Here is a 22,669-nt window from a genome sequence, read left to right on the forward strand (position 1 = left end):
TTTTTTTTTTTTTTTAATGGCTGGATCTCTAGCACAGAGCACAGTGTTTGGTACATAGTAGACGCTCAATAAATATTTGTGAGATGAATGAAAGAATGTCACCTACAATCACTCCATAGTGTTTCTCTTGCAAAGTGTAGTGTGCCAAAGGCTGGGGGGTATTTCCAGTTAAAATGAAGCTATAAACCCATGTGGCATTTCAAAATAAACATGGTTTACAACCAATTTGGTTCACATCTTTGAAATTATGTGATTACTATTTTTATTGAGTTATTTACATAAATTAAAAGTGTTTATGTAAAGTGAGAATTAGTATTTTAATTATTAAGGTATTTCAAATGTGCATGATTTAAATTAATATAAAATAAAACTCCATATATATAATCTACTACAGGAGGATTTTTCCTTTCAATCTTTGCTTTATAGAGCACTTTTTCTACAAAGAAATTTAAGCAAGCAGACCTACAGAATGAAAACAAAAGCCTCTATTGTAGTATTACAGTAGGGGAGAAAATAGGAGCAGTGAGAGGAAAACAGAGAATGGCAAACACCAATAAAGGAATAATAAAAATTAAGACACCTTTAGGTGACAGCCTGTTAAAAGAACAATCAAACCACCTGTAGAGTGATGATCTTCTCAGTAATTTTATAACACATAGACTTTCCTCTAAAGGTTAAACTTTAGGTTGGACATGGTAATTGCTGCCTATAATCCCAGCACCTTTTGGAGGTTAAGATGGGAAAATAGCTTGAAGCCAGAAATTCAAGGTGATTCTGGACAAAAAAGAATCTCAGACCATCCCCTCAACCATCCCCCTCCCCGCAACACTCCTCTGTCTCTCAGAAAAAAAAAAAAAAAAAAAAAAAGCTATATACGCTGGTGGTGGTGTGCACCCGTAATTTTGAGCCCAGGAATTCAAAGTTAAATTGAGGTATGATGGAGCCACTGCACTTAGCCTGGATAACAGAGCAAGACTCCATCTGAAACAAAAAAAAAAAAAAAAAAGGAAAAGAAAGGGTTGAGAAATGTTTTTAACTGGGATTGTCTAAAAATATACATGCAGGATCACATTTTTTTTTCCTTTTTTAAGAAAATTTCCTCTGAAGAACACTGTTTCCCAACTCTGATCACAGCTTATCTACTTTAGAACCATTAGTGTTGCTATGAAGAATTCAAGAAGGTCTACTTGCCATTCTCCAGCTGATCCTATAATGCATAATCTCTTAGCATGTTTCCCTATACTGCAATCTCTTCCCTAAATTCTTTGGATTTCTTAATCCCACCCCATTAGTATACAAGACATAAAATGTAAAGCTACAATATATGGTGAAGAATCCTCAAAGAATCTCAACCCCATCAACTGTTCCTAAGAAACTATTATGGTGAAGACCAATGAAAGGAATAGTTTTTTATTTACATCCATGCAGACCTTAGGTCTGTGGAAATAAAACTTGGTATTTATGTGTCTGTTATACCTGGCTGATAATTTGTCTAATGAACATAAGAACCATAATAAAATGAGATTTTTTTTAATCAGGAAAATCAAAGGCATTATAGAATTGTTTTAGCAGGTTGTGTTTTATGCCTTTAAAACCTGATTTGATTCTCTTTATCTGTGGGCTTTCCTCAATTTCTATAGGCAAAACTGGTTATTTCATTCACAATACTCCCACCAAACTTGTTCAAGTTTGTTTTTATGGCACTTAGCGCATCACAATGCAATTTATCATTTAATCTATTTGTTTAATTCTTCTTACTCCCAGCAAATAGCAAAGTGACTGCTTTGTAATAGAATTTGTATTATTCTATCACTGGTTTAAAATGTAATATTTTAATTCAGAATACTTTATTTTAGATGTTTAGATTTATGTCACATAAGTGAAATTTGAATATATTTTGTTTTATATTGACAAATTGTGTATTTTGTATGCACTCGTGCAGTCCAGTAGACAAAGAAGGCACATTCTGAATTTAATTTCATTAGCTAGAATCTGTAAGGGGAATATAAAATGACTCAACATGTGTTGTTGCCAGCAACAAATGCCACCCTAGTACTAATGAGTCAGATCTAGTTTGAATGGCACAACCATCTAAAAAGTCAATAGTCTATTATAGAACATGTTTTGGAGCAAAGCATACAGCTAAACACTTTCAATGCTTAGCTATTATGCTTCTCATGATTTATTTTAAAATTTTTAGATTTTTGTTATAGAAATTTTAAGTTCCCATTGAAAATTGTACTACTCTTCTCTAAAGAACATTTTATGTCTCTTTTGGCTATTAACATAAAGAAGAAAATAACTCATTATTAAAATTAAAGTAGTAAAACCCAAGATTGTTTATTTCCTTGAATCAATTTGGTACATTTCAGATAATGTAAATATCCTCCATGATACCTATAAGAAATGCTTTTGGGAAGATATTCATCAAGCAGATATACCTTACTGACCTGGATATGGTTTAGGATTGGGAGTCTTGCTCCTAATTTTTGTATTCACAGATGTAAAGTCAAGGGTTACCTGCATTATGAGTGGCATTTCTTAGTCACTCCATCTCCATGAAACTTGAAACACTTGAGCTAAAATTTATCATAATGAAGAATTGTTCACATACTGATTTTGTTTACTCTTCATATAATTATTACACAAAAAAAGCTTTAGCCCATAGTAAATCCTCTCACATCTTAAAAATTCATCTATATTGTCACATTTTCCAAGAGTTATTGTTTGCTTTATAGTATTTAACTATTGAATACTTTGCATGATGCATTTCAATTCAACTCGAAGATACAGAGAAAGAAAGCATGAAGCCTCTCTCTGAATTGAAATAGTGACATTTAATACATTGGCCAAGGAGAAGGCCATCATTGCAGGCTCAGTATACTCCCAGGGCATGAAGTCCACTCCATTCAGCCTCCAGAGAAGAGCTAAGAGATGAAAATCAGAAGATGGTGCTCAGTTGATGAGGAGGCAGTCAGACAGAGACATTCCTCATGTGCCTTTTTATGTTTATTTGTTTTCTTTCATTTTGCGAAGCATTAGGAAAAAAGACCTGTTTCGTGAATTCTGCAGAACTCAAAAATTACTAGTAGAAATGGTCTTCGGACATTTATTTATTGGTTAATAAGATCATATACAATTGTTTTCTTATTTTATTTTATTACCAGTAAGAAGATAATAAAAAGTGAAATCAGTAACAATGTATATTTCAAACAGCTGGAGAAGTCTCATATTGGCCGCTGCCATTTGAAATGTGATAGTGGGAACTAGGGAAATATTAGAGAATCGAGATCGTATTTGAGACCCAAAGGACAGAGAGCGAAAGAGATCAATACATTCCTGTACTTTTTGCTGAAGCTCCTTAACATTGTGTTTTTTTATTATTATTTTAGCTTTATTGAGGTATAATTGACAAATAAAACTTGCATGTATTCAAGATATACAACGTAATGTTTTAATTATACATCTGCATTGTGAAATGATTGTAATAATCAAGCTAATTTACATATCTATCCCCTCATATCATGTGCCCATGATGAGAATATTTAAGATCTCTCTTCAGCAGATTTTAAGATTATAATACAATGTTTTTAACTATAGTAACCATGCTGTGTGTCTGGTCTCCAGAAATTATTCATCTTACAACTGTAAATTTGTACCCTTTGGCCAACATCTCACCATTTCCCCTACCCCCCACTTTTGTTAACTAACCTTCTACTCTGTTTCTGTGAGTTTGACTTTGTTAGATCCCACATGTACAGGAGATCATGGAGTATTTGTCTTTGTGTGTCTGTCTTATTTCACTTTCCATAGTGTCTTCCAGGTTCATCCATGTTGTTGCAAATGTCAGGATTTTCTTCTTTGTAAAGGCTAAATAATATTCCATATTGAATAATATTCCAAATATGTATCACATTTTCTTTCCCATTCATCCATCAATAGACAGGTTGGTTCTTTCTATATCTTGGCAACTATGAATACTACTGCAATAAACATGAACATGCAGATATCAGTGATTTTATGTCCTTTGGCTATATACCTTGAAGTGAGATTGCTGGATCACATGGTAGTTCTATTTTTAATATTCTGAGGAATCTCCCTACTATTTTCTACATAGCTGTGCCAACTTAAACTCCCACCAACAATGTATAAGGGTTCCCCTTTCTCCATATCCATGCCAACACTTGTTATCTTTTTACTTTATTGTAATAGACATGCTAACAGATGTGAGGTGGTATCTCATTGCGGTTTTGATTCGCATTTCTCTGATGATTAGTGATGCTGAGTACCTTTCCTTAGACCTGTAGACCATTTGTATGTCTTCTTTGGAGACATGTCTACTGAAACCTCTAGCACATCACCTAATAGGGTTGTTTGGGGTTTAAAAAATAAAACCTTATGAGTTTCTTGAATATAATATATATTAACCCTTTGTCAGGTATGTGTTTTGCAAATATTTTCTTCCATTTTTTTTTTTTTTTTTTTTTTTTTTTTTTTTTTTGAGACGGTATCTCACTCTGTCACCCAGGCTAGAGTACGGTGGTGCGTCCTTGGCTCACTGCAACCTCCGCCTCCCAGGTTCAAGCGATTCTCCCGCCTCAGCCTCCTGGGTAGCTAGGATTACAGACATGCGCCACCATGTGTTGCCTTTTCATTTTGTTGATTGTTACCCTTGCTGGGCAGAAACTTTTTAGTTTGATGTAGTTCCATCTGTTTATCTTTACTTTTATTGTTTGTGTTTTTTGTGTTTTATCCGAAAAATCATCTCTGAAATTACAATTATAGAGCACTTTTTCTGTTTTCTATTAGAAGTGCTAAGGTTTCAGGTCTCATGATTAAGTCTTCAATTCATTTGGAGTTGATTTTTGTGTATGTGTAAGATAAAGAGCCAATTTCCTATTTTTGCATATGAATATTAGCTTTTCTAACACCATGTATTGAAGAGACTCTTCTTTTCTCTTCATGTATTCTTAGAGCCTTTGCCGAAGATTAATTTATCATATATACCTGGGTTTAATAGTTTTCATGCCAGTATGCCGGTATCATATTGTTTTGATTAGTTTTGTTTTGTAATAATTTGAAATCAGGAAGTATGATGCCATCAACTTCATTCTTCTTGCTCAAGATTGCTTTAGCTATTTGGCTCTATATTAATTTTGGTTTGTTTTTCTAGTTCTGTGTAAAATGCTATTGGAATTTTGATAGGAATTGAATTAAATCTATATACTGCTTTGGAATGTATAGATATTTCTACAATATTAAGTCTCCTTACCCATGAACACAGGATGTTAATTTATTCATAGCTTCAATTTTTTATTACTGTTTTACTGTTTTCAGTATGCCTTTCACCTCCTTGATTAAATTTCTACCTAAGTATTTTATTCTTTTTTATACTATTATACATGGCATTACTTTCTTAATGTCTTTTTTGAATAGTTCATTGCTACTATGTGGAAACACAACTAAGTTTTATATGTTAATGTTATGTCCTGCAATTTTAGTGCATTAATTTATCAGTTCTACCAGTTTTGTTGGTGGAGTCTTTAGAGTTTTCTATATGTAAGATGATGTCATCTGCAAAGACAATTGCCTTCCTCTTTTATGATTAAGATTTTTTAAATTTATTTTTCTTTACTAGTTGCTCTGGCTAGAACTTTCAGTGCTACAGTGAATAGAATTGGTGAGAGTGGGCATTCTTGTCTTATTCCTAATCTTGTTTGACAAGGTTTCAACTTTTCAGTGCTTGATGGCTGCTGTGGGCTTCTGACACATGATCTTTATTGTATTTAGGTGCATTCTTTCTATTACCTCATCTTCTGGAAATTTTTATCATGAAAGGATATTGAATTTTGTCTAGTGATTTTTCTGCATCTATATAATTTTGTCATTCATTTTGTTAATGTAATATATCACATTTATTATTATCTATACAGTAAACTGAAATATATTACATCCCAAGGATAAATCTAACTTGATCATGGCACTGTTGAATTTGGTTTGTTAAAATTTTTTGAGGATTTTTGAATCTATGTTCATCATGGATATTAGCCTGTAAATTTTTTTTGGTGTGTATACATATATATATATATATATATATACACACACACACACACACATATATATATTCTCTGGATAAACCTTTCTGTCTGTGGCTTTAAAAAACCAACCCCATGGGTACAAATATGCCTAGCTGCTTGGTGTACTTTACTTGACATCCAACAGGCATATCAAATTTATCTTGTGCAAAAATACGTTCATCAGCATTATAATCAAAGCCACTGCTTGTCTTCTTTACCTTTCCCTCTCTTTCATGCCCCCACACCGAACTTGTCTCCAAGTTCTATAACTTTTACTTTGGCATCTCCTCTTCCTTCATAGTTGGAGCTCTCATCTTCTGTCTGTAACACTACAATAATCTTCTCTAGGATTTTCACCCTCTAGTAACCCAAGACTACAATTCATTCCTCATAGAGCTGCCCTGGTGGATTTCTCAAAGTTGGTCATTTTTTCTCTTTTTAAAACTCTTCTATGAATCTCCATTGCCTACAGGATAAAGTCCAAATGTCTTAGAATGGTGTATGAATTACTGGTTCTTCTAACTAATGTCAATTTGGTTTGCCTATTTATACTTTCATTCAAGTATTTCACTCTGCCTGGAATCCCTTCTTCATACATTTTGGTTACCTTTGGAACCACATTTCTTACTCAAATCAAGAATAATACAGTCATGAAATCTGCCTTAATGTAATTATCTTGCGGCTCCTTTAAAATGTACTACTTCATTTTTGCCATTTCAGCCTATTACACGAACTTGTATCATACTAGAGACTACATGTTAGTTCATGTACCAGTTTCCATGTGTGCCTCTTTTTTGGAGTACATATCACATGAGGACGAGGACCTATTCCCAAGACCTAATACAGTATCAGGCATATCCATAGTTATTTTTATTAAGAACATTATTTTTAATAAATAACTCAGCACAGTAGACCTTCAATACCTGTTCATGGAAAGATGAAAAGACAATGTCAGATTATAGGAAATAGTCAATATTTTTAAAATAAAATGATATAATTTATTTTAAAAAGTTTTGAATTTAAGCGTTCCAATTATGACTGCAATTCACACACAAAAATATAATTCTACACAGTAAAAAATGATTATAGAAAATGCATTAAAAACAAATGTTTAAGAGAAAAAAGTAACTATGAAACTTTTTTGAAATTCTTCAAAAAAATGTTTAAACTCTTGATTTATAAATAACTTTTAAGTAGCACTAGTTTGCACACGGATACATACATGTATTTAGAGAGGCTAAAAGGAGAAAGCCAGTTAAGTACTATTATTGCCTACGAAGAACAAAAGAAAGAAAAAATAAGACTGTATGCAAGTAATACTAATGGATTCTCATATTCTCAGTAGAGGCATAAGGAAATTAATGTATCTTTCTACCCTACAATTTCTACCCACTTCTGAAAATCTAAGTATTATTAAAATACCTATTTAAGAAAATAAAATATTTTTGACTAAAAATTTCTGAAGAGCAAAGTGTTATTAATACTTCCAAGTTGAGAAGGCATCTTAGGAGAAGTGCTCAAAAAAAAAATTAATAACACATTTTACCATATTACACAATTTTTAGATGTCCCATTTTAAAAAAACTAACATCTGTGAAATATGCATGTATCCGACAATCAATGACTATTATAGTGTATTGGCAGCATTTTGGCTTTTTTAGAGACACATAACAATGCCTTTTATAATCAATGATGTCCTAACTTAATGAAATAAAATCTAAATTATATTTGGAATATAATGGGTTAAACTAGCTGATAAAAATGAAAAAAACCTGAATTCACATGCAAAAAAGAATGATTGATTTGGATTTGATCCTCATATGATCCTCTATGAGCAAAATGATGTATTATCATTATTTTTCTTCTGGTAATAATTAAACATACGAAAAAAATATATTTCTGCTTAATGCTACCCCTTATTTGACTTGCATACCATATGTTTATGGTTAAAAACATTGTAAGTTTTTTGAACAATCTAAATCAAGTATATTTTGCCTGCTTTCACAAAACAGTTTGAAAATAAAGAGACTCAATTGTAATGCAAATTTTTAAAAAAGTAACTGTGAACTTTACTGATCTAGACATTTTTCAGATTTCCAGTCAAATTGCTGAAAAACATTTTACCAGTTTATCTAAAAATATATGACTGTATGTATACAATAGATGCTACCAGATGTTCTTATCCCAGTAATGGAAATTAATGATGCATGGCTTGTCTGTTTTTCAGTTAGTATGAAAATATTGAAATTCAATGGGTATCCCTGCTCTAGTGAATTCTTCACTGTAGCAATGACTCTTATCATCAGATTTCAGTGCACATCTTTCCCACTCCAATCCAACTAAAGTCACATTTATCAACATATTATTTTCATATTCAGCAAAGAGTTTCATATTGGTAACTCAAATAGATATCTTAACATGTACAATTAAATAAAAAGGTATTTTATGTGAATAGGATTTGCTTTTCAGAAAAGTCATCATATACAATGTGTACACTGGAAATTGCACAGAAAATATTTATATGCTACAAGGAACACTAAGTACTTATTCTCCAAAAATATTTTCTTAACACTGCTAAATTATATAATGTTTTCATATTACTAATTTTTATGATTTAAAGATGACAGCACCCTCTAGTTCAAATTAGAGAGAGGAAACATTACTCCCTAGTTTTATACTGATTATTTTGTAAGAAATCCTTATTATCAAACATAGGCTTTATCAGTTAGTGGCATCAGTTATCAAGAACATAAAACTCACTCTAGACCAAGACATGAGAGAAACAATGTCCTGGGCTTATGTTAATGTAGGAAAAAGTGTGCTTACCTCACCTCCAGAAAACATTGCAACCCCTAAACTCTGAAGCAGTGGTTTCCTAACCCAAAATCTCAAACAATTTTACAAATGTAGCTCATTCAGTCTCCTTTTTTTGCTCTTCAAATTCTGCAACCAACATTCCAAGCCTTAAAGACAAAAGTATTTCCCCATCACAAGAACAAGCAGCTCACACCTAATGACTTCTCCATTCATACACACCTAAGAAAGAACATTTCTTCTCCTATCACACCAGATAAACATCCTCAGAGATCTACTTCTAGATCAACCTTGCACAAAGAAAGCTTTTTCACATCAGGTCTTTCAGTTCCTAGAACCTGTCATTATCTCCTCCGTCTCCCACCCCCTCCAATAATGTTTTTAGATATGTTTCTTTTGTTTGGAATATTCTTTTCCCCCACTTGCCTTCTCCCTTCACCCTTAATTTACTCATCCATTTTCAAGTTGCAGTACTTCAGAGAGTCTTTCCTAGCTATTCAGGACAGGTCAGGGCTCTCAGTTAACGCTTTCACATATTATATTTTTATTTGAGTGATTGTATGATAAACATCCATCTTTTCCACTGGAAAGTAAGTCCCATAAGAGCTTCAGCTATACCCCTCACCAGCCAGTACATAATAAATATTTCATAAATATCTATGGAATCAACCTATTGATTTATTTTTTCCAAATCAGAGCATTCTATCATGTGCCTCTAGCGACTTCAAATATCTTTCAGTACATTATCAACCAAGTAAATAAGTTATTTATATTACAGTGACCTTGTAGTTTTTTTATTGTAACATATTTTTTACATACATGTTTTATTTTACATATGCTATTCCTTATAGCACCTGACTGAAAATATTAACATTGACATAATCTTCTGAGTCACACATTTGTGATTATTCAGTGATAGCGGTATACTCTCCATAAATGTCACTATGGCTGAGAGATAACTTTTTCAACTTGCCTTTACCAGTTGGATCTTTACAATTTGCTTTACTCAAATTCCTCTTTCTCATGTAATTGACATTTTCATATATGCACTTGTCTTCCTTGTATCAACTAACCATGCTTCTCTCTTGTAGTCAGCTGTTCTGCTGCTAGTTCCTTTTCTCAATTTTAACATATCTTAAGAATATTCAGTCACAGTTTGCCAATACTTATCTTCTCAGTTTAAATAAGCTTTATGAAAACTTGCTGTGCTAGTCATGTTATATATAATGAAAATTTTGAAGTTACGATATTTTTGCTGGGAATTCATAAGCATGGAACCACAACTATTATTCTTGAGAATTATCTGTGATACTTTAACGTGGTGTTGCTTTTTTCAATTTCATTTACCATCACAGCCACCCGATACTGAAAAGAACCATAACAGTTTAATTCCATATCAAGTAATTTTCCTCATGGGCCGTAATTTTCTTTATTCACATCTCTTGGGACCAGAGGTGGTGTTCATACGCGGGAAAATAGCAAGTTCAAAGGCTCAGAGTATGAGACTGTGGCCAAGGGCCAGTAGTAGCTCAGGGTAGCTAAATTGCAAGGTCCATGGCAGAGAAGGCTAGGTAATAGCTGGACAGGCACACTGGGATCACTTTGTAAATGGCCTTGTATGACATTCTCTGGATTTTGACTTGCTGATCATCAGTATATTTTAACCAGAAAGTGCAAGATTAGATGTGCAATTGAAAAATATTGTGTCAACTTATTACAGACAAGAACTAAAACCATTTATATTTTCAAAACTTCATGACTCTGTAAAATAATTTAAAATAATTAGCATTTTCTTCTAAATAATCTAATTGACAAAAATATATGTGCATTTTAGATCACCTGTGTAATCCAGATTACATTTGTCTTCATGCCCCCACAAACATACTTATATTCCAAAAAGCTAGTAGAAAGAAATAAAGTAGAAATAAAATGTAAATGATTTCCACTAAGTGACAGATGCCTGGCATTCTCTTGCACTATGCCGATGAAAGATTCTCAGCAGTTCACAGAGGCATAATATGAGGGAGAATCAAGTTGCTACACAGCATAGAGTAATTAAAGGTGTAGCAAACTCCAAAAGCCTACACTCCAGCAGCTGTTACATGATCCACATTGCCAAAGGCGATTTAATGTTAGGAAAACAAAACCTTATGCCTCATTAGAAACATGTTGCTATTTTTTATTTTATTGTTTTTGTCATTTTGTTCCTGTATTTGTAAACTGGTTTGGTATCATAACTGTACGCAGCTAAAAGTATAAAGACGTATCTATTTTTTGAACATGTTTAAGTAACATTAAAAGAACTTAAATCAGTATTGGAAGTTTGATTTTTTTTTTCTTGAAAAGGAATTTAGAGGAACCTTTTATTGTGTAATACTGTCTGTTAGTATAACACCATTAGTTTTTATTATTATTTCACACAATGTTGATATTATACTGACTGCTTCTTCTTCATCATTTTTATTTCAATAGGCTTTTGTTTCTTTTGTCTTATTTTTGTTAATGTTTAAACATTTAAAAGGTAAAGCAATTCATTATTCACCTTGTTGTCTACTTTCTCTGACTGTTCCCATAAATCATTCTTTTTAAAATCTTATTTCTGGAAAAAAACAACTTGCTTTTTTTTTTTTTTCCTTTTCAGTTAAATATTTGAAAATGTAAATATTTTTGCCCTATGGTTTGGTAACAAGTTATTAGATTAAGATAGAAAGCTGAGTTTATTGAATTTCTGAAACATATTTAAGACTTTTAAGGACTTATTGTTTGTTTTTTCAATACTGCCACAAGCTTTTTATGTTGAAATACATTAAAATTAAATTCGAGCTAAATTTGTTGAGAAATTCTCACATTTTCCTAAATGTTTAGGCAGTTCCTCAAATTTTGCAAAATTAGTCCTGAAGGTTTAGCAAAACCATTTTATCTATTATGAGAATGCCTTCATGTAGTCTAATTTTCTATCCTGAGAAAGGTGATATAATTTCCAAAGATGCCCAATTTGTTACAATTATTGGTTAACTATTATTACCAGGAGGGTTTAACTATTATATCAGTTTTCAAAGATAATGTAATATTTGATTCCCTTTTTATTATTGAAATTCTTGTATCAGCAGAATACTGAGTACTAGGAGAAAAAAGAAGGGTCAAATTAATTAAAAAGGTACAAATGTTTTAAAAGATCAAGTTAGAATTATTCAAAACCAAAATTAATATATGTCCCTTTCATTTAAAAGAGCTAAATTATAAATTTAAATGTATTAAATTTATCAGAAATCTACAAATGCAAAATACATTCTTAAAATTGTGCTCTCATCCTTTCCTATGCTATCCTTTAATCTAGGGGGAAAATTACTACAACTGTTGTATATTTTCATTTGTACACAATTGTCCTCTCCATGAGCTGTAGTCTCTTCCTCCCATATGTTATTTGAGGAGGGAATTAATCATTTACAACATAAAGTCATTCTGTATATTATTTTTCTGCTAAACTTTAGGTAAAATAAAATGCATTACACTTCCATACATGACATTGCTTGAAAATGATACTGCTATCTATTAAACTATACTTCAATATTCTGTTTTACCTGCAGCTGAATGTGGTGCATCTGCAACAAATAATGAAGGAATTTTGCTGTCTCCAAATTATCCACTCAACTATGAAAACAACCATGAATGCATTTATAGCATTCAGGTTCAAGCAGGCAAGGGAATCAATATTTCAGCCAGAACATTTCATTTAGCACAAGGAGATGTTCTTAAGGTAGGTGAACTCAGACATACTTGTATTTTGATCATTTTTAGCCATTAAATATACACCAGTAGATAAATATATATGCCTATATATGTGTGAATGTATATAGTATTAACTGTAAGTTGATTCTACCTTTTATGCATTCAAATTATATAATAATTCTCATTTTCTATTATTGTTTCCATTAAAATAGTATGCTTTGTTTCCAATTTTTATTTATAATAAAAGGTAATTTTTTATTTTATGATATATGAATTTTAATATTTTAATAATGCCAAAATAAGAAAACTTTAATGCCAAATATCTTGCCTAATAAGTATTATATATAAAACATCATCAAATGACCATCATACAATATGTTTATTTGTCTTATTTTTGTTAATGTTTAAACATTTAAAAGGTAAAGCAATTCATTATTCACCTTGTTGTCTACTTTCTCTGTTCCCATAAATCATAATTTTTAAAATCTTATTTCTGGAAAAAAACAACTTGCTTTTTGATGGTCATTCGATGGTCATTTCTTTAAGAAATATAATAGTGATTTGTTTCTATTTGTATTATATTTTCTATAATATAACTTATTTATTTTTGTTAATACGTGAAGAATCTTTTGCATTTATGACTATGGATACTTTTTATGAATATATAAACCTAACAAGTCAATGTCTATCAATTAAGAAAAAATGTACTTTTTTGATAATGACTATTGGTATAAACATTATTTAAACATTTTGAAATAATCAAATGTCTACTTTTCCAAAAAATAACATTTTGGCAAATAAATATTTTCATAGTTGCTGATTTGTATTTTCAATATAAATATTTTGGTAAATATGATTTATATTTATCATTAGAGTAAAATTAAACACTTCTAAAAGTCACATTTAAATATTTTTAAAATAATTATATAGCTTTGTTTTTCTAATCGTTAAGATTTTCTTAAGCCAGGTGAAAAATTCATTATACTTCTGTTTTCACAAATCTTGAAAAAAAAAAATAAATGGAATTCCAAATTGGCTGCAGCAGGAGAATTTTTTTTTAATTAACAATTTTAACGTTATTGGTTAGTTTCTTTTATAAAAAAAATATTATTTCATGATAATTGATGGCTCTCTAACACAATAACGCTATATACTTGTAAGATTTGTATAGGCTTTGGGGAAAATTTCTCACAATGTATCTAGATGTATACAATTTCAATATTAATTTAGGATCAATATATGCATTCTTATTTTCTGCATTTTTCCCCAACTGGCAACGAAATTCACTATGTAAAACTCTTCCACCTCTAGTTCATTGTTTGGGTGTTTCTGTTAAAATAAATTATGTTTGTTCAATTGGAGTCAACATTGAGATTAACAGGTTGCTTGTATATAGAACTGAGGCAGTGCTTTTTATTTTCAAGCAAATTATGCGGGGAAATGTATCAATGCATAGATAAGATCTGTGAGCTAGTCTAGCTACTACTCTGTATTGCACAAGCAACAATAATAAACATGTGTTGGTGAGCTAAAATTCAGGAAATGTTTCTTGACATCTATCACTCGTGCCTATTACTGTTCTCCCTAAAATATTTCTTTGTGATGCTTAAAATGCATCCATTTCTTTTCTATACTGATATTATTTGGAGAATTTATTTGCGGTAACAAATGATTCTTTTTAATAATAAAATAAAACTTTCTAACAAAGGTCTTACTCTTTTGGAATAAAGCCACATACATTTCTGATATGTGCTACCTTGAGAAGGGTGGCGCTTCAGTCATAAGTGACAACACAAGGGGATATAATAGGGAGCAATGAAATAAGGCAGAAAAAAGAAAAAAAAAGACTCAATTTAAGGCCCTTTAAAGGATTTCTTCAAATACAGATTTCCCTTATATGGGTAAAAAGTTTAAAAAATTATGTCCCCAACAATTTTTAAGAATTCTTTAATTTTCCAGGAATATACATTCTCCAAAGTTGAAAATACTATATACTAAATATTATAATAGAAACACACCAATTCAATTATCCTTCTACTCAAAGATTTGCCTGAGATTTATTTTGAATTATTACTTTAAAACAGTTTCAGCAAGTCACTCTATAAATACAATTTAGGGTGAACTTTTAGATTCCAAATTTGTCTCCTTCATGGTCTCTCTGCCAGAATAAGAGATAAGATGCTTAATGTTACCTCATTCTTCCCATTAATCCGATGGGCAACTATTAGCTGAAAGACACCCTTTGACATGGACACATTTAGTTATATACAAACAGAAAGATGAACCCTCAAAAAGATATATTATTAATTCTCAAAAATTATGGAGCACAAAGTCATCTTAGGGTGGAAAGTTATTTGCCTAATTGAAAACTAATCCATGAAAGTTAATCCCCATCTCCAGTACTTTACAATATCAAACATAGTGGAGTCAGTTAGATTCGTGTATTTAGACTAGGATATAATAAGAAATAAAAACAAAGAGCCCATTATAAAACCTGCTGCCCCTTGACTGAGAGAATTTAAAATCATTGCTTTTTCTTTTATGTGGTATCATTGATTACATTTTTTGGAATGACACTCTCTTGTAATCCTTATATGAGAATCAAGTTTAGGAGGAGAGATTTTTTTTTTTCTGGTTTCATTTACCATATGACATAACTGTATTGGATTCTGACCAAAACAAAAATAACAATGCCAACAATAATATGTGTGTGTATCTACATCTATTTCCATGCAAACATTCGTGTACAACTTTTGTCTCTGAGAGTTCAGTGTCCAGGAAGGCACTCACTTGCTCACTCACCTGCTGTCTTTTTTCTTCTCTCTTTCTCCTTTCTTTCTGTAAAGAACTTTAGTTATTTAAAATCACACCAGCAGAGTTTGCACCAGTGAGTTCTAAGTGTAAGCCATCATATGACTCCTCTAGATTTTTTTTTTAAGTTTTGATTACTGGCACTCCTCCCAGGTTTTCTGATTCAGTTCATCTACACGTGGGAATTTGGATTTTTATAAAGCTCTCTAGATTATCTGATGACCATCAATATAGTAATTATGATTATATCCTTCTTTGGCTCTAGTGTTAAAATGAAGAACATTTATACATCAAAATATTTTACTGTAGTGCTTCAAAGGTAGCAGATTGTTACCCTAAATAATAAAAATTGACCTCAATATTACTAGATAATTTTGAGTCATTAACTTTATACCAGATTGAAATCTTTTTTTTTTTTTTGTAAAACTTTTTTGTTCATTTGTGTCATTTTTCAAAGGTGGATAAATAATTTTAATAGCATCTGAGAAAATCCTATTTAGGCAAACAGAACATTTTCAAGCCACGAAAAGGCAATAATAATAAAAATAAATGAAAGAAAAATTCCTATGGTGATTCTTACTTAAAGTGGAAAGGAAATTTCACTGCATCCATTCTGGATTGCAAAAAAACTGGTGCAGAATGATCATTTAGGAATGTATCTTTTTTTTTTTTTTCCAATGTACTTACTTAATGGGTATTTTAACCTGTTCACTATGAACAACCTTGGCTAATTATGTGTTTTTATAATGGTGATAGAACAAATATAAAACCTATCCATGATTGTATAGGAAACTCTTATAATTCAGATCCCTTCAACTATTAATGTTTACACATACGAACAGTAAGTGGGTTAAGCGACAATTTTCTTGCATGCTACTTACTTATTTTTGGAAAACTTTAATGACACACCACAGGTAGGTTTGGATTTTACTTGACACTGCAGCTTTAAGGAATCTAAAAAGATATATGAACTATATTTTGTTTACAAAAAAACTTTAATGTTCACATTAAAAAAATCTTTGAAACATATGTGCTTTAAAGTATATTGACAGAACAGCACAGCTAATGCAAAATCTGCTCTGACCTGTGATAAAATCCAGTTTCTATCTATATGATCTCTCACTATTTCCAGTTGAATGACTAATGGGAATTTCAAAGTTCACCAGTCCAAAACACACATCTCCTCTCTCCTCATTTTTCTCTATTTTAGTAGATAGAAACTAATTACTCAATGATGAAATTGAGTTCATTCTTGTTTCCTTTTTTCTTTCACACTTTGTATATTGTCTCTCAGCAAATTCTGTGGTTCTTTCCTTCAAAGTTCTGGAATTAATCATTTCCCACCTTTGTAAATAACCTTGGTCTATATTATCATCTCTTACTTGTGTAACTGACATTGTTTCTAATTGATCCTCCTATTTCCACCATCTTAGATCATGTGAGCTATTATAACAGAATAACATAGACTAAGTGGTTTATAAATGATACACATTTATTTTTTGAAGTTCTGAAGGCTGGTAATTTCAAGACTAAGTTACTAGCAGTTAGTGTCTGATGATGGCCACCTTCCTCAAAGAATCATTTTCATATTGTGAACTCCATGGCCAAAGGGATGATATCTTTTATAAGGGCACTTATTCCATTTATGAGCTCTGCCCTCATGAACAGTTAGCCTCCAAAGGCCCCACCTCCTAATACCATCACCTTGAGTGTTAGGATTTGAACATATGAATTTGGGGGGGACACAAATATTGAGACCATAGCATACTCTATAGACTGTTTCAAAATCAACAACAGAAGTGACCCTTTTTCATGTTATGCTTTAGCTCTAAACCTTTTTATGTTTCTCATCTCATTATAAGTAAAATCTAAAGCCCTTACCATGGGCTATATGATTTGGCATAATTTTAATGTTCCTGACCTTTCCTTTTGCCACTCTTCCTCTAGCTCACTCCACTCCAGGCATAATGGCCTCCCTGCAGTTTATCAAATATAGCAGGCATGCTGTATTAGTCCCCCACCCCCCGCCCTTTTTTTTTTTTTTTTTTTTGCATTGCTATAAAAAAATACCTGAAGCTGTAAAATTTATAAGGAAAAGAGATTAAACTTGCTCACAGTTCTGCAGGTTCTACAAACATGGCACCAACATCAGCTGGGTTTCTGGTGAGGGCCTCAGGAAGCTCACAATTGTGGCAGAAGGTGAAGGGAGAAGCTGGTGTATTACATGGTGAGAAAGGGAGCAAGAGAGCAAAGGGACAACAGATTCCAGACTTTTAAACCAGCAGATCTCATGTAAACTAACTGAGAGAGAACTCTCTTATTACCAATGGGATGGTGTTCATGGGGGTTCTGCCCCCATGATGCCATCACGTTCCACCAGGCCCCACTTCCAACAGTGGAATCACATTTTAACATGAGATTTGGAAGTCACAAACGTTCAAACCACATCACACGCTTCAACACCAAGCCCTTTGCTCAGGCTATGTCTTCTGCTTGCATGTTCTTCCTCAGTATAACCACATGGCTGTGTCCCTCATTTCCTTCAGGTCTCTACTAAAATGTCATATGATCAGAGTCTTCAATTGACCCTCCTATAAACTGGTAAACTTACCTCCATCATCTCTTTCCATAGTATTAATCTGATCTATTCTTCTTCATAGCACTGATCTACAACCTGAAATATTATGCATTCATAGTTCATTCCTTTAATTTTTATCTTCTCCAATAGAATGCATGCTATAAGACAGCAGGAACTATTTAACTCCACTTTAACTCAAGCATCTAGGAACAATGCTTGTCATATAGTAAATGCTCAATAAATATTTTTTTCTTCTGGAAAGGACAAATTTACTATATAATTTCAGCTACTTTCTTTCTGTGTAAAGCAAGAGAAACATATTTCCTTTCTAATTAAGTTCAATTGTTATTGTTTCTAATCTAAGAAAAGTGAATATATTTTTATACAACATAGTTACTTCTAAATATTTTTCCCATTGCCGTGCTGTTTTGTCCAAATATAGCTTATAAAATTCAGGGTTATATTTGGTGATATATTATTAGATAAACATGCCCACTCAATCAACGTTGCCCAAATTTATTCTAACCTTTGAAAACACATTATGCTCCGGATTATTTTTCTACACACCTTAATGACAATTAAGAATGGGCTTTAGAGTTAGGTAAACCTAGGTTCAAATCTCAAACCTACCACTTAATAGTCATACAATTATTGAAAACATTACTCAAGATTTCTAAATCTCACCTTCCTCACCTGAAACATTCTGATAATAATAAAAACTTACATTCAGTATTGCTATAATGACTAAGTTAGATAATGTTTTTAAATTAAATGATTGTTTATAAAGCACTCAGCACAGTGCTTGCCCCTGCAAATGTTCAGTGAATATTCATGTAATAGGAATATATTTCAGAGTCTGGAAAAAAATTTGCAAGAAATATAGCAAAAGATTTTTGTACAAGTGACCTAATTTTTATTTTCAACAACCTTTTTCCTGGGCAGTGAGAAAACGAATCTAGGTCAATTCAGGATAAACTCAGTCAATTCTGTATTTGCCAGTTCAACGTCTGCACATATTTTGGCATCAAGACTTCAAGTTGTCAAAAATGAAAAGTGCGTTTTGTCCTAGGGCATTATCTGTTTGTGGCGGCAGCTGCTGCGCCCCCTCATTTGCCACTTGTTCTGAAGTCAGCAGTACAATTGGGCATCTACTGCTGGATCCCAGTTATCCCAACTGCAAAACCTCTTTGCATCTACCAGCTCTCTGCAGTATATTCTGTTCTGCTCATAAGAAGCACTTTTCATCTTTTACTCTGTATATGAGACTGAGTTACGCCAGAATTCCATGTGACTGGCTCAGGCTCAGTTGCCCCACCAACCGCACATACCTACTGTTTTTTTTGTTTGTTTGTTTGGTACCTTTTTTCTGCAAGCATGTTTCCCACTTTTCTGGGCTCCAGATAGAAAGCCAGGTACATGTTCCCTGTTTTCTAATTATTGGTATTCTATTATTCCTCCACCCAAAAAGGATACGATGCAAGGTCCTGTCTTAGAAACCTAAATCAGAACCTAATTAATTTGTTCTCTACTTAACTCATCTAGGGAATGTTTCTCTAGTTTGTTTGGAGTCTGATTATTTTATTTTTTTCAAAGTGACACAGGATATGGCAGAAATACTGAACTTCTTTCCTCACTCTCACTTGTAAATATGTAATCTAATTAATTCTTTCAATTAACATTTATAAGAGGGGTTTATTATAGGTAGGCTCTATGCAATTAACATCGAATAGCTCCCATTGTCAGCCTGGTGGAATGAAAATTGAATACCAATGAGAAATACTATTTTCTGTTTTCATTGTTGCTGTGTTTGTTGTTATTTTCAAATAAAAACTAAGGACAATGTTCAGAATAAAGGAATATAGCAGAGCATTCCTTTATTCTTTGGAAAAGAATTTATTCTATTCCAAAATTCAAGGCAATCTTTTTACCATGGTTAGCATTGTGTAGTCTAAAGACTTATTTCTTATGCAAAATGTAGACTATGGATGATTATGGAGAAAAGTCAATAAAGTAAATCAAAATTGCTTTTGAAACTGAGAGAGAAAAGGTTAGGAGGAATGATGTCATATTTATGAAAAATTAGATACTCAAAGGACTTGATTAATAACATTCTTGTAGAGATATGATAAGGTTATTAACCTGTTATTTTCTAAAATGTATTTTTTCAAGTTTCTTTCCTATCTATGTGTGAGTCTTTGGGAGTAGCACTTGTGAGAGCGTATTATTAAATTTTCAGTAATTTTGAGAGCTGATTGTTGAACATAGCCAGTACCAAAAATTAAGTTATATTACAATTAGATTGTAATTAAATCACAATTAAATTAACTTAAATTATATTAAAAACAAGAACAATAAATAAATTTTTTTAAAATTTCTTAATTATTGTACTACTTTTACTATTATCTGTGCTTTTGAGGTTATTTATGTATATTGTGTCCCTATGGTAGAAATACCACACCACACTGTGCCCCTTCACGTCTCTTCCCAACTGCACATTCAGTGACATCACATTCACATTCAATGATAGCTTGATGTTGGCCAATGGGAATATTTACACTGTGGAAACTGGCAAATGCTACAAAACATGACTTAACTTGTTGTTTGCTTATTATATAGATGTAAGTGGAAATGGGTTGTGTCTGTGGCCATTACATTATGAATAGCACTACATATTGAAGAAATTTTTTTTCAGTATTTGAAAACTATTATTCAATTAACCAATAGTTGTTCATATCATTTACAAATTCAGGAAGTTCTGACATAACCTTGTTTTTGATTTTTCACTTTCCTTTTATTTGTTAACATTAAAAACAATCAAGCAGTATTTGTTTAGGAAATACTCTTGTTTGTCAGTTGCAATCATAAATTGCATACACAAAAGTCTGGCAAAAACAGTAAAAGCATTCTTTAAAAATCAATTAGTTATATGAAATGTACAGTCATGAATATTGTATATTTTATTACCATTTGTACATTGCTCGACACCTCCCTAAAATCAGGGATTGGAAAACAACAGTGTGAGAGCCAAACTGGGCCTGGCACTTGTTTTTGTAAGTAAAATTTTATTGGGAGAAAGCCATGTCCATTCATTTGCATATTGTCTATGGCTGCTCCTGTGCCACAATGTCAGGACTGAGTAGCTGTGACAGAGATGGTTTGCCTCCCAAAGCCTAAAATTTTATTTTCTAACCCTTCTTAGGAAAAGTTTGTTTATTGCAATAAATGCTATTTTAAAAGCCTTACGTACAAATATACACATTTAACAGTTTTTTGTTGTTGTTGTTTGTTTGAGAGCTGGTTGTTAAACATTTTTTAGCACGCCAGTGATCTTATATGTCCAGCACACATATCTGCCAATTCTGCTTGCTATTCATTGGAATCCTGTATTAATTCTCCCCTCAAAAGCACTCTCAAAGTGCCAATTTGTGTAGACTGCTATGTTAGGCCTCATAAAACCCTTCATCCTCTTCCATTAAGTATCAGGAAAATAAAATGATTTGTAATAAGCTGCAGAACTTTAATGTGGAGTTGGAACTTCAGCTCTATTATACAACCAAAAACCGCTTGTCCCTGGAAAGCTGGTCCTTCATTGTTTCCCTCCTCCTTCACTAAAACATACTAGCTCATATAATTGAGAATACATTATGTAGCTACTTTAGAAACCTAAATAATTGAATGCAAATAAAAGTTCTCTACTCTATTTTACATTATCTTTGCAGAGAATATAAAAAGTTTTAGAATAGAGCCTTTTTTGATTGACCATTATAAAAATTGTTCTTTATTTTATATGCACACTTGACATCTAATTCACCTTTTTAGAAAATGTATTTAATTTCCAAATCAACCTATAAAACAAATGACCAAAAGTAAAAATGCTAGGATCCAAGAAGAGGAATAATTTGGAGGTTTATATAATTATACATATATGTATGTGTAATTTCTGTCTTCATATTTTACTTTTATATTTACTTTCTGCTCTTGGATTCAGGTTAACACTTCACTTGCTAATTCATTAGATAAATGAGTTAGAACATGCTTTCTGTTTATATATTTATCATATCATTCACAACAGCAAGAGTTTTGGGTGTTGATAAGTAGTTTGTTATAATATGGTTTAACCTACTGGATTTAGGAGAGTCTGTACACCATAACTAATTTCAGGACCAGATTTATTGCAAACAGGTTTGACAATTAAAACATGGCAATGTTAAGTTTTAGTTTGTTCTGGTGTAAATAATCAGACAATTGCAATATCTTAACAAATTAGAGTCTCATCAAATAATTTCATTAACATTAATAAAAGCCATCAATACCTTTCATGATATTAATCCTTAAGTCAATTTAATAATAACAATATACATTAAAGAAAAAGGAGATTACACTTAAATAGACAAAAACAAGCTTAAAGATCTTGATTTTAATTAGAATAGAAATATGAGCAGTAACAGTCTCAAATAAAAGTCCTATTGCTCTAGTCAGACCCAATTTAATCACTTTGTACTATATATTTACTTTTGAACAAAAGGCATATTTTGTTCGTTTTGTTTTCTTATTTGTATGCTTGTATTCATGACTAATTTAAAAGTAATTTATCTTTGGTTATACTGCTTTGTCCCTTTGTTGCCTTTGTGTTTTCATCTATTTAACTACATTTGAAGGA

At 31.9% G+C, this 22,669-nt stretch overlaps 1 protein-coding gene across 6 annotated transcripts in view; it reads left to right on the plus strand.

The window, feature by feature from the left end:
• The window catches only part of LOC105475960 (CUB and Sushi multiple domains 3), a 1,218,758-nt gene that overhangs the window by 845,900 nt on the left and 350,189 nt on the right, over positions 1-22,669 (plus strand). For all 6 annotated transcript variants that reach the window (XM_011731490.2, XM_071067898.1, XM_071067897.1 and 3 more), the window contains one exon: positions 12,479-12,648. In XM_011731490.2, the coding sequence (XP_011729792.2) occupies positions 12,479-12,648 (170 nt within the window). The remainder of the gene's footprint in view (positions 1-12,478; positions 12,649-22,669) is intronic.

Source organism: Macaca nemestrina, chromosome 8 (assembly GCF_043159975.1).
Source record: "Macaca nemestrina isolate mMacNem1 chromosome 8, mMacNem.hap1, whole genome shotgun sequence".
NCBI lineage: Eukaryota > Metazoa > Chordata > Mammalia > Primates > Cercopithecidae > Macaca > Macaca nemestrina.